The sequence below is a fragment of the Solanum stenotomum genome, chromosome 9 (genome assembly GCF_019186545.1).
Source record: "Solanum stenotomum isolate F172 chromosome 9, ASM1918654v1, whole genome shotgun sequence".
In the NCBI taxonomy this organism is placed as follows: domain Eukaryota; kingdom Viridiplantae; phylum Streptophyta; class Magnoliopsida; order Solanales; family Solanaceae; genus Solanum; species Solanum stenotomum.
The window spans coordinates 51,802,259-51,815,952 of NC_064290.1; the positions used below are offsets into that span (position 1 = coordinate 51,802,259).

At 32.6% G+C, this 13,694-nt stretch overlaps 2 protein-coding genes across 8 annotated transcripts in view; both read left to right on the forward strand.

Annotated features, from left to right (window-relative positions):
* Nucleotides 1-13,694, forward strand: part of LOC125876353 (uncharacterized) — a 226,402-nt gene that overhangs the window by 117,611 nt on the left and 95,097 nt on the right. The gene's annotated exons all lie outside the window — the stretch shown is intronic.
* LOC125876333 (TMV resistance protein N-like) lies at nucleotides 657-6,992 on the forward strand. 5 transcript variants are annotated; one of them, XM_049557495.1, is made up of 7 exons: nucleotides 657-1,254; nucleotides 1,401-2,490; nucleotides 2,924-3,217; nucleotides 3,384-5,225; nucleotides 5,317-5,400; nucleotides 5,691-5,787; nucleotides 6,224-6,990. In XM_049557495.1, the coding sequence occupies exons 1-4, from the start codon at nucleotides 767-769 to the stop codon at nucleotides 5,091-5,093; spliced, it is 3,582 nt and encodes a 1,193-aa protein (XP_049413452.1). In that variant the 5' UTR covers nucleotides 657-766; the 3' UTR covers nucleotides 5,094-5,225; nucleotides 5,317-5,400; nucleotides 5,691-5,787; nucleotides 6,224-6,990. The 5 variants fall into 5 exon arrangements, with proteins under 5 accessions (XP_049413452.1, XP_049413453.1, XP_049413451.1 ...); XM_049557496.1 differs by having other exon boundaries at nucleotides 6,272-6,990; XM_049557494.1 differs by having other exon boundaries at nucleotides 6,259-6,989.

Genomic DNA, 13,694 nt, shown 5'->3' on the forward strand with positions numbered 1-13,694 from the left:
ATTGTTTTGACTTAAAAGTACAAAAAAAAAACAAACCAAATACAAATATGCTCTAACAACCAGGTTGACCTATAACTTATAAATCAAAAATCACAAGTTACTAAATTCATCTTATTCAAACATTATAACAATATTTCAAAACACCTAAAATAAGTCGATTAAAATGGACTCCACATTAAGTGATTATTAAACTGAAATCAAATCTTAGCCTATGAAATTAAAAAGAACACGTGTCAACAATCTAAATAGGTGCGCGACCAGGATCATTAAAAAAAGTGAAGTAAAAAACACTTTAATGTTGTGGTCTTAAACAAATTAGATAGAAAATTGAAATTAATGAGTTGCTAATGAAGAAAAAGAAAGTAGGCCAAATCAATCGAAACAAAGGGTGAATATTTCCATAGTCATTACTGGTAATGGTGAGGATTAGCTGTTGCAATTGTAAAGGCCATAAGTGTCAATCAAGTGGGTGGGGAACCTAAGGTCTCTTTCAAATTCCACCTAATTCACAAAGTCTTGATGGGCATAATCCAAGCTTCACAGAAATGTCCTAGTACTTACTTTTGGGGTAGAAATGTAGAAGGTTAAGAGAAATTTCCTAATATTATAAGTTGACTAGATCCAATGTACATAGAACTTTTGATATTTGAAGTGGTACTTATTTATTTTCTCTTTTCTGTATATAACTTTATCCAAAATATCATCAAGTGATCTCTTGCCACAACCATACAATTTATTTTTCTTTTTAGACAAATTAACTGAATCCATGGCATCATCTTCACAGTACTGTCCTCGATGGAAGTACGATGTCTTCCTAAGTTTTAGAGGTGAAGATACTCGAAAAACATTTACGAGTCACTTGTACGAAGGTTTGAGAAATAGGGGAATATTTACCTTTCAAGATGATAAAAGGCTAGAGCATGGTGATTCGATCCCACAAGAACTCTTGAAAGCTATCATAGAGTCTCAAGTTGCTCTTGTTGTTTTCTCAAAGAATTATGCTACATCGCGGTGGTGCTTGAATGAACTAGAGAAGATCATGGAATGCAAGAGCGAAAATGGACAAATGGTCATACCGGTCTTCTATGATGTGGATCCATCACACGTTCGAAACCAGACCGAGAGCTTTGCAGAAGCATTTGCCAAACACGAAATGAGGTATAAGGATGATGTTGAGGGGATGCAGAAGGTGCAAGGATGGAGGACTGTCCTAACTGCTGCTGTAAATCTAAAAGGATACGATATCCGTGACGGGTGAGTTAAATACACATCACTGCTTTAATGGAAAAAAGAAATGGAATAATTTTCCTATTTTATATCCTAATGGACATTAACAATATGAAATACTTACTAATACTTGATTTCTCACATCTTCCACAATCAATTTCTTATTTATGTAGGATTGAATCAGAGAATATTCAGCAGATTGTCAACTACATCTCTTCTAAATTATGCAAGATTGCTTATTCTTCATCTTCTTTGCAAGATATTGTGGGAATAAATGCTCATTTAGAGAAAGTTAAGTCCCTACTTAAGATAGAAATAGATGATGTTCGGATGGTAGGGATATGGGGAATAGGCGGAGTCGGTAAAACAACAATAGCAAAAGCCATCTTTGATACTCTATCTTATCAATTTGAAGCTGCTTGTTTTCTTGAGGATGTTAAAGAAAATGCAACAAAGAATCACCTGCATTCTTTACAAAATACCCTTCTATCTGAGTTGTTAAGACGAAAATATGATTATGCCAATAATAAGTACGACGGGAAGAGACAGATTTCGTACAGGCTTTTGTCAAAGAAAGTGCTAATTGTTCTTGATGACATAGATCATAGTGATCATTTGGAGTATTTAGCAGGTGATCTTGGTTGGTGTGGTAATGGCAGCAGAGTTGTTGTAACAACTAGAAATAGACACTTGATAGAGAAGGATAATGCAATATATGAAGTTCCTACATTACCTGATCTTGAATCTATGCAACTATTCAATCAGCATGCTTTCAAAAAAGAAGTTCCGGATGAGCGTTTTAAGAACTTCTCGTTAGAGGTAGTAAATCATGCTAAAGGTCTTCCTTTAGCCCTCAAGGTATGGGGTTCTTTATTGCATAAGAAAAGCCTGACTCAGTGGAGAAGCACTATAGACCAAATAAAGAAAAACTCTAGTTCAGAAATTGTTAAAAAGCTCAAGATAAGTTATGACGGGTTGGAGCCCGAAGAGCAAAAGATATTTCTAGATATGGCATGTTTCTTCCGAGGAGATGAAAAAAAAGTAGTCATTGAAATCCTTGAAAGTTGTAATTTTGGAGCTGAATACGGATTGGATGTCCTGATTGACAAATCTCTTGTGTTCATTTCCAAAAATGATAGGATTGAAATGCATGACTTAATTCAAGATATGGGCAGATATGTGGTGAAAATGCAAAAAGATTCGGGAAAACAGAGCAGACTTTGGGATGCTGAAGATTTCGAAGAGGTGATGGTCAATAATACAGTAAGTAGGCTTCAATTTCTGGTCTTCAAGTCCAATTATTTGTTCCTCTTGCTTCATATCTTGCAAGTGCTCCATTTTAGTTATTTACTTTAATAGGTGAAGCAATTAAGCAAAAGTAACATTTATTGCCTATTGGTACCGTTTCAATTACAATTCCATCCTATCACAACATGAATTTTTTCCAACTCGACTCTAAAGAACTTCTCAAAAAGTTTAAATTATAAAATAGAATTGTAGAATGAATTGCATAAAGCATTTCCCTTAAGCGATATATATTTTTTGCTATCTCTTCAAGAACCTCAAGTGCAATAGTAAAAAATATAAAACATGATGATATTTGGCATTGCAAGGAGTGAGAAAGTAGTCGTACTGGTATGCAGATTTTATACAGAGTTTGAAGTTTTACTTTGTAGACTAATGATCCTTTTATCAGGGGACAAAATCTATGGAAGCAATCTGGCTACAACGTATTCAAAAGCTACACTTTAGCAAAAAAGCCATGAAAAAAATGATAAGGCTAAGAATATTATACATCGGTCACTTTGCACCTGACCAACAGCTCGCGTTAGCAAATGATGACTCCATTGAGTACCTGCCCAACAGCTTGTGTTGGTTTGATTGGCATGGATATCCTTGGGAATCATTGCCAGAAAATTTTGAACCTAAAGGACTTGTTCATCTTGATCTCCAGTACAGTTTTTTGCGTCATTTATGGATTGGAACAAAGGTACAATTGCTGAATTCAATTTATTTTTCTTTTGGTTAAATACACACAAAGACACTCAAAACTGACTACAACTGTCAGATAGACATCTTAACTATTCTAGTGACCATAGATGCCTGGTTGTTCCTGTTTTCCTATCTCATTCTTTCTGTGTTCTGAATAATAACAGCATTTGCCGTTTCTACGAAAGCTAAATCTCAGCTTTTCTAGAAGCCTGATGCGAACACCAGATTTCACGGGGATGCCAAATTTGGAGTATTTGAATTTGGTGGAATGTATGCGTCTTGAAGAAGTTCACCATTCCCTGGGATGTTGCAGTAAACTCATTGAGTTAGATTTGGATGGTTGTAAAAGCCTTAAGAAGTTTCCATGTGTTAATGTGGAGTCGCTTGAATCTCTGTACCTATATCGGTGCTATAGTTTAGAGAAATTTCCAGAAATCCTTGGAAGAATGAAGCCGGGGTTAGAAATTAAGGTGGAACGTTCTGGGATAAGGGAACTACCATCATCTATTCAGTACCTAACTCATATTACCAAGCTAGGTTTGAGTTTTCTGGAAAACCTTGTAGCTCTTCCGAGCAGCGTTTGTAAGTTGAAAGGTTTGATGGAGCTAAATGTGTCGTACTGCTTAAAACTTGAAAGCTTGCCAGAAGAGATAGGTGATTTAGAAAACCTGAAGGAGCTTCATGCCACATTCACTCAAATTTCACGACCTCCATCTTCCATTGTCTGCTTGAACAAGCTTAAATCCTTGACTTTTCAAAAATCAGACGTAAGTCTCGAAGATAGAGTTCTCTTTGTGTTCCCTCAGGTGAATGAAGGATTAAGCTTATTGGATGTTCTGTGTCTTGATTACTGCAATCTAATTGATGGAGGACTTCCGGAAGACATTGGATGCTTATCCTCTTTGAAAATGTTGGATCTCAGTGGAAATAACTTTAAACATTTGCCTCAAAGCATAGGCCAACTTGGTGCTCTTCAATCCTTGGACTTATCATATTGCAAGAGGCTTAAAGAGTTGCCAGATTTGATGGAGATGCGGAATTTGGAGACTTTGAATCTGTCACATTGTATAAATCTTGAAGAGGTTCATCGTTCCGTAGGATTTCTCAAAAACCTCCATACTTTAATATTAACTAATTGTATACAGCTTAAGAGGCTTCCAGGTCTGTGCATTGATTCTCTTCGGTACTTGTGTCTACGGCATTGCTCTAGTTTAGAAAAATTTCCAAAATTCCTTAGAAACACGATTGTGGAGTCGGAGATTTACATGCTAGAAAATGTGATGAGGGAACTGGAATTTCCACTTTCCTTTTCTCAGGAAATCATTTCCTTGTCACAAAGAGTGTTTAGCATTGTGCTTGGTGGGAATAAGTTTTCCTTGCAGCAAATCCCAAGTTGGTTCCACCATCGGGGAATGGATAAAAGTGTATCAGTCAATTTGCCTGAAAATTGGTACATACCTGATAACTTCTTGGGATTCGCTGTATGTTACTCTGGCCGCGTAGCTGGTTATACAACAGCTCACTTGATTCCCTTATGTGATGATGATGGGATGTCATGGAAACTAGATTTTTTCTACCTTTCAAAAGGTAGAGCTACATCTAATACTATTCATTTATTCTTGTTACCTCTCGCTAGCTTATGGGATACGTCTAAGGCAAATGGAAAAACACCAAATGACTATGGGCTTATAAGGTTATGTTTTAAAAGTAAAATCAAGTATGGATTTCGTCTGTTGTATAAAGATGACATAGAACTTGAGGCCTTGAATTGGGACAAGGAGGAAAATAATGATGATCAACCAACAGAACATAGCATTGGGACCTATGTTGCTCGGACTCTTCAAAATTGTTGCCTCACCCGTCGACTTTTTTGATGAGTCCAACAAACATAGATTGGGACAAGGAGGAGCAGATATGACAGTAGTGAAAACCATGACTCCGTAACCAATTAGGTCACATTCTAGTATTCATGGGAGACACTTTGCAGCTCATTCTTCCAAATATAGGTAATATACTACTGATCCATGGGTTCAAAACTTCTTAATATATCAGAGGTAATCTCTTTTTTAATAACAACTATTTCTCTTGTTATGACAGGGAGGTCGGGGAAAAGATGGAACATTTGATGATGCAGCACAGTGTGAGACAGTGGAGGAAGCTGGAGTACGAGGTGAAGTTGAGGTTCGTTCTCCCTCGGTGATCTCTTTTTTTTTTATGCTAGGTGAAAAATAAGAAACAAAGTGTTTGTACTATCATCTGTCATTTGATAGTTAAACGAAAAAAGTTACATGGCAACTCTTTGCTCTGAAGACTGTGTCTGTACTATTGAATGATTAAATCTGATGTAGTGATCACGGTTTTTAAAATCTTACAATCTACTATCTTGTTGACATTGAATTGATAAGATTAATAACATCTACATTTAGACTACTTATAAGTGGTTCTAACAAGGATTAGGATTACATTTGCAGTGCAAACTGAGGAGAGGTGACACTGCCTATGTTTCCTCTGTTTGTAACAGAACGATTAGAGTCTTGGCCTGAGAAAGAGATTCACGAAAGAACTCAAGTATGCAATAATCCGTTAAATTTTGAAAAGTAAGGAAACTTAAACTAAAGATACATAGAATAGAATGTATTAAAATGTTACTATAATTTTGTGGTCTTAATAATGTCATGTTGAAATTGAAATAAAGAGAGTAATAAATCCTTTTTTTTTAAACTGAGTATTGTGTAAACACATTAAATAAGGGATAAACCTCTATTATTTAATTTTCCAAAAGTTTAATTTGACTCTAATTTCCCGAAAGTTACAATAAAATCCCTCTAATTCCTGCCCAAGTCAATAATAAAATCCCTAAATTTAAGATTTTTTTTGTTCTAATATAAATAAATATGATGGTGTCTTACTTCAATTGTATCACGATTAAATGTCACATCTTCTTGACGAAATCACTATGCTTATTCTCTCAAATTTACCCGTGAAATCTTTGTTACGATTCAAGTGTGTTTCTAAGTCATGGGGTTGTTGGATTTCAAGTCCAAATTTTCAGCTCTCAAATCAACAACGAGACGGAGTGATGACCATGTTTACAACACGTTCAACTAGGGATAGCTCATTCCAATTCATATATCAACAACTCACTTTTGAAGAACTTGATTACCCTTGCATGATGAGTTGGCATCATATCGAAAAATATTTTAGGTTATTGGGGTCTTGTCATGGTCTCATACTAATACATGTAGACGAGCATATTTATTTGTGGAATCCTGCCACCCGATTTTGCACCGAAGTGCTTGAGCTTGACCGATTGAACGATGATGATTATTTTATAGTTGGTTTAGGAGTTTTAAATGAATGTCTTTGTATGACTCGATTAGATTATGATAAGAGCGGTGTTGAGATATTTGTCATGAAGGAATCATGGATATTCGTATATTTCATAAGGAATTTAGAAATAAATCCTTCTCATGATTTTGTTGTGCCCTTTTTTGTGACAAAAATGGGAGAAATAGCTTTGAAAACAGAGATTGATTTTCACAATAAAGTTATCGTATACAATCCTAAGAATGATAATATGAGAGATATTCTCGTTATCGAGAAGGTGACGATGTGTTATTGCAGCCCCATCGTTAACTATATAGAAAACTTGATCTCTCCGAAGGAATATTACTGGAGTGAGAAGTTGCACAAACAATTTGGAAAACCTATTTGGGAATAGGAATTTTAATTGATTTTCATTAGGGATCTTTTATTTTATTTTTCCTTCTTAATTTTTTTTTTAAGGAAAAATTACAAAAGTATACTACTTAAGACTTCTATTAACAAAATATCAATATACTAAATTTAATTACAAACTAAGTTTTTAAATTACATACATAACAAAACATTTAATTTTTTATTTTACTTAAAAAAATTTACCGAATTTTCTCTCTCTGACTCTTGGTAGTTCGTGCCATATTATGTGGAGTGTAATTAGGTATTTAATTTTATCATGTATTCTCTCTCATTAAACAGACCCACATCCAGGGGCAGATCTAGGATTTGGAGGTAGTGGGTGCCATAACGTTCAAGTAAGATAAAAGGATCGGTTACTTTAATTTGGGTTACAATTCAGGTTATTGATTTTTATTTTTTTTTATAAACAAATCGATCAAATATGCATGTTAGTAATATTTTCTTTTAGATATTCTGAGATTAGAGATAACTAAACAATTCAATTTTTTTTCCTTTTTGGAATTAGATGTCTTATTCGCTGAAACTTTGAGAAAAAAAAAGATTTTTCACATTAAAATTTGAGCTTGTATAAACCATCTAATAGTATTAACATACTATATTCATATTACATTGACTTTATGTGTTGTTGGAGATATATAATAGGGAAAGAATAAAAATTGTAGTTTCAGCCTAGTCATCTTACTTAGCAAGAAAGTCGGTGAAGATTTGAAAGAACCTTTAAAAAAAATTAAAAAAAAGCTCTAATAATAATATTCATCATTTTTAAAACATATTTTTAAAAACTACTATTTAAATATATTCTTAATAATATTTATTTGACGTTCATAATTCAGTACTCATTAATTGATAAAAATAAACATGTAACACCCATATCAGGAGATTAATAATTAGTGCAAGAGAAAGTAAAAAAAAAAATTAATCATGAAAAGGAGTCAATTTGAATAAATAAAGAATAGTAAATAAATATGAATGAATGGAGAAAAATAAAATTAAGCCCTTTACATACTAATGAAAAAGACAAAAAAGAAGAAAAAAAAATTAATCATGAAAATGAGTCAATTTGAATTAATAAAGAATAGTAAATAAATAAGAATGAATGGAGAAAAAAAAATTTAAGCCCTTTACATACTAATGAAAAAGACAAAAAAGAAAAGTAATGAAGTAAAGGAGCAAGCAAAAAAATAAGCGTTGGCAGTGAGGTTTGAACCCGCGTTGGCTGTGTGGCAGACCAACTCCTTCGCCAATTGAGTTGTTCCGCATTTCAGTCACTGGGTGGCAAAAGCAATATATATTGAATTATTATGAATTTATACATATATAAACGACGTTTTTTCCGAGATCACTGGGTGCCGTGGCACCCCCACCTGTCCACGTAGATCCGCCCCTGCCCACATCCACACGCTTGTTTATTCCTCTTTTATTTCCTTTTTTATGTTTTGTAGTAATTTGTTGAGATTTCTTTTATATAAAGATTTGTGGTATCAATAAAGTTGTTACAGTACTATAATTGAGGTATAGTTCCAGGAAATATTACAAATCCCTTTTCACACGTTTCATTATTTTTTATTTTCCTTTTTACGTTTTGTAGTCATTTTTTTTGTCCATATTGATTTATTCCTTTTATTTAAAGATTTTTATGATACCAATAAAATTAGTACAATTATCTATAACTGAGTTATTTCCAAGATGTATTAGGATTCCTTTTTTCAACGGTATATTGAGATAACTCTTCAATTTTATTTATCCATATCTCTTAAACCTTACATCTTCTTCACTTAATCGCTTGTCATTCCAATTAACCAGAGGCCTCACCATAATTTATAACGCCTAACCATCCATCTTCTTCTTATCAGATTCTAACACCTAACCATCCATCTTTTTCTTATCAGATTCTAACGCCTAACAATTTTTTTTACTGGAACAGAATATGTTAATTCTAGTAACAGTCCAAACCAAAATATTAACCTTTTATAGTTTTTTTTACAATTCACCGTTATAGGTTGGTATATAATTCAAACATTTGAATTACTTTATAAACCATTATTATGTCAATTGATTTTAGTATTACTCAAATATTATACCAAATCTGTTTTATTTGTGCTATTTGTTTTCATTCAATGTTTTAGTTTGCTATATACCATTAAGTTTACCAAGTTTTGTGTAGTTTTTATTATAAGTAAACCAATTTTTTTACATTAACAGAGTGAGTTTTTTTCTGGTATCATTCAAACCATGATTTTAACTTTAAGTAGTTTTTTTCAAATTTATTGTTTTAGGTTGCTATATAATGCAAACATATGATCCCTACATACGGCCATTATTATGTTCCTATATGTTTACCAATTTTCATTCCTATTTTAACGTAAGTTCACCAAATTTTTCCTTTAACAAATTGTATTTATTATGGTTCCAGATTAAACCAATGTATTAACACACATCATTTTTTCAATAGTCCTATATTTTTCAAATAATTGGTTTAATCAACTTTTTACATTAACATAGTATATTATTTCTGGTAACCAAGTTCTTCACATTAACTAGTTTTAAATTATTTTTGTTTTAGGCTGGAATTATACCAACCTCACTTGCTCATTCACAACACGATTATTAAATGAGTTCACGATAGCCATTTATAACAATTACGGATTCAATAATATTAATAAGATACCAAATAGTAATCAACTTTCAAATAAGGCTTCATTGAGTTCAACTGTTTAATCAAATAAATGAGTTCAACTGCATAACTTTTTGTAAAGTAAAATAACAATAAAAAAACTACAACGCTAATTCTTATGTGATTTTTTTGGGCAAGTCTTCTTGTTATGCCCAGATAAATCGCATTCACTAGAGGTGACTTTCTTTTCTTTCCCTTTCTTTCGGTGAATTCGTTTTTGCGATCATTTTTTGGTGGTTTGCTTAGCTGCTTTCTTGCAATTGGTGGTAACATTACCTCTTTCAAAACATGTGATGGAACATCCAAAGTGCTTTCGCAAGGCAAGGGTTCTATTGGTATTGCATATATATCCTGATAATCCTTATTACTATAATAAGCGGAGTAGTAGTCATCGCGATGTTTATTCCTATATCTGATAGCAACAATTGCATGACTACAAGGGATCTCATCATGTTGAAATCTGTCACAACGGCACATACCAGTATTCAGACATACTGTAAACCTCTTTGCACCATCTATAACTGTATGAAGGTATTCTGTTGATGAGCGTACCTTAAATTTAAAACATACATTATCAATAATAATACCAAAACATACTATGTATAATATAGTATTGTTAATACTTACAATGTATTGAATTACAAACTCTTAATAATTTGCTTACTACATCCATATATTTAAACATCTTGGTAGTTACATTGGTAATTGATGGCACACAACTAAGTTTTGTTTTTGATACACTCTAGTAAGTAACTAACTTTTTCACCAATTACTGTACTAATAATAAATTGGCATACTTGTGGTAATTCACAGTAACAGGTTACCAAATAATTTATTATACCAATAACATATCATAAGTATTCTGACCTTTAAGGTATTATAATTTAGACCAAAAAATACATCAACACATACCACCAATTCATAGAATCAGCTATTCGAGCATAAGTACCAGATCACATACCAATCAACATATTATCAATTTTTCAATTTATTATATATACCAGTTCAGATAATTAAAATACACCAAAAATGTACCAATATATTATCAATTTTTCAATTTATTATATACACCAATTCAGATAATCAAAATAAACCAAACAATGTACCAAAATATTATTTTATTATTGTATTTTATATACCAAATAATACAACAAAATACACATATACATGCACCTACAATCTTACTTGCAGTTGGTATGTGTAACACCATATCACATATCAAAAGTAACTATTGATACAATCTGTTAACATACTCCATTCAACATACTAATTTAAACATACAATTTATGATGCTATTTTAAGTTGTTGCATTAATCAATTAAACCTAAAAAAAATTTTAAAAAATCCTATTCAACACATTAGATTACAATAAAAATCATGAAGTTGTTGTAATTACACCAAAATCGTTAACATAAAACAACGAATCAATACTAAAAGAATAAAAACTCAGATGTTGTGAAAAACTCAATATTATTCCACAAACAATTGATAAATTTTAATATTTATTTAATAATTAAACCAGCATATTGATGCTCCAGAACATCAAACAAATCATATGAATTTACATTCCACCAAAATCGACAAAATAAACCAAAAGAATAACAATAAAAAAGATTAAAATTGAATGTTGTGAAAAATCAAATACAACCACGAAAAAACCCACCATATGAACTGTTTTTTATCAATTACCTGATGAGTCTCATCGCCCGCTGTGTTGAATTAGAATTGAAAAATTATTGGTATGCATTTTGGATGGTCAATCTTAGTAGAGAAGAAAGGTTTTATTTTTGTATGAAATCTCTCTTCATGGGAGATAATATAACAAATTGGAGTAAATCAAGGAAAGTAAAATAATTGGAGAAATTTAAGGGATACGTGATATTTGTGGTTGACTTGGTAAACGTTTTTTAAATAAAAAAAAAATTTCTAGTTTTGAAAAAAAAATATTGTTATATAATTGAAAAAAAAGTATTGTTTTATTGATGTAATTAAAGACTTTAAGTTGTATATTTAAGTTTTTTTTCCTTTTTTTAATTCCACTTTTAAATTTGAAGTTTCTTTAGTCTATCTCTTGTTAATAGTCTCCTATGCATAGCAAGCCAAGATTGATACAATCCTCGATGTTTGATGTGTTATATCACTGAATTTATATCTTCTTTTTTATATTGGAAAAATGACAAATATACCCTCGAACTATCAAAAAAGGTATGCAAATACCCTTCGTTTTACTATTGAGACACTAAAGCCCCTGCCGTCCAAAAAGTGGGGCATCTATGCCTTCACTCTAACGGAAGGACGCGTGTCGTCATCCTATGCATCTACCCTTATTATTCACTAAATTATAAACTCACGACCCGAATTAAAAAGACCCACCCAAATAATCCCTAACCCACCCATTACTAGCACCTAATAATATACCCAAACCAACCAAAATACACGCCTTGATCCTCTGTTTTATTCTTCAAAAATCTCACGCAATTTTATCGACTACTCATTTTATTTCCTCAAAAAAATCTAAAAACACAATCAACCCAAAATTGGTTTTGAAAGGAAGGGTAAGCATTTGATTTTGAATTCGAGTTCAAACATGAAGATGGGTGAAGAAGAAGATATACAAGGGTGAATCTCGTGATGGAGTGGGATAGAACCTCGGATTTGAGTGGAGAAGAAGAAGATGACATGATTGAGCAAGAAGTTGAGGACGAATTAGAGGATGGGGAGAAGCTAAGGTTTTAGAGAGCCTAATAATTTTAGCAACCATGGTTGTTCTATCTAGGCTTCAAAGCTTAATCAATAAAACTTCACTCAAAAATCTCATTCACCGCCATCTTCTCCGCCCCGCCGCTGCCGCTGCCGATGAGGATGATTTTATCTGAATATGTCCGAAAAAAATCTCACTCTCCCAATGAGTGTAACAAACGTCCGCCAACACATAACGACTATTCTTATGGAATAGTTTTCTGGTGCACCGTCCCAACAATACTCATCTTTCCAGAAAACTTCACACACAACATTCTCACCTCATACGCTCATCACTTTCAGCTCCGACGGACCACGCATCCCATACTTGCACAGTTGTTATCAGAAATCGAAGAACTTTGATGATGTGTATGGAAGCTGCGATGATTCTGATGAGGATGACGATGACTATGGCCGTCGTGGTGGCGGTTGCAGTGGTGGCTCCGTAGCGGTGCTTATACAGTGTGGAATTTGGACCCAAATATCACTTTAATTTTTCTTTACTATTTGGGTGGGTTTTTTTTAAAATTCGGGTGGATTTTTTTTGTGGGTTTAAAATATGGTGAATAATAAGGGTAGATGCATAGGATGACGACACGTGTCCTTCCGTTAGAGTGAAGGGTATAAATATTCCACTTTTTGGATGGTAGGGGCTCTAGTGTCTCAATAGTATAACAAAGGGTATTTGTATACCGTTTTTGATAGTTCAGGAGTATATTTATCTTTTTTCCCTTTTTATATTAATTGTCATATTTTTCTTTCATCGACCTTTTAAGAAAATCATAACAAGTTAACAACCTTAAGAGCAGGTGCTATAAACTTCAAGGAAGTGGCATTACAATAAAATTCCTAAACTTAAAAGAGTTATTGTTAATTACACTATATCTTTATTACGTTGAAATAACAACCTTCCCTAAACTATACAAAAAATTAAAATAAAAAAGATATTGTAAATTATTATTTACAAAAAATTGACCTGCAGAAATCAAGGAACTGAATTACAACAAAAATATAAATTTAAGCATATCAATTAACTACTGATATATTTTTTAGTTAAAATAACGAACTTTCCCGAAAAAAAAAATAGAAATTAAGTTGGAAAAAATTAAAAGTTATATTATAAGGTAAAGGTCGAAAAATTAGACAATGATGAAAATAATGAATTGTGGGTGCGCGTTGCTTCTTTTAACCAAGTCATATATTTTGATCTCAATTCTGATAAGTTTTACTCCTATATGTTTCCAATCCCTAAGCCTAAATGTAATCTAAAAGAGAATGTTATAGTTGGTTTAGGAATTTTATTAGATGATAAGGGTGGTGCTGA

What these genes read in the sequence shown, in the direction of transcription:
- LOC125876333 (XM_049557493.1), top strand. Translation starts at nt 767, where the DNA reads ATGGCATCATCTTCACAGTACTGTCCTCGATGGAAGTACGATGTCTTC. An exon ending in AGGTGATGGTCAATAATACA is followed by an intron (nt 2,491 to 2,923) that starts GTAAGTAGGCTT and finishes TCCTTTTATCAG; the next exon opens with GGGACAAAATCTATGGAAGC. An exon ending in ATTTATGGATTGGAACAAAG is followed by an intron (nt 3,218 to 3,383) that starts GTACAATTGCTG and finishes GAATAATAACAG; the next exon opens with CATTTGCCGTTTCTACGAAA.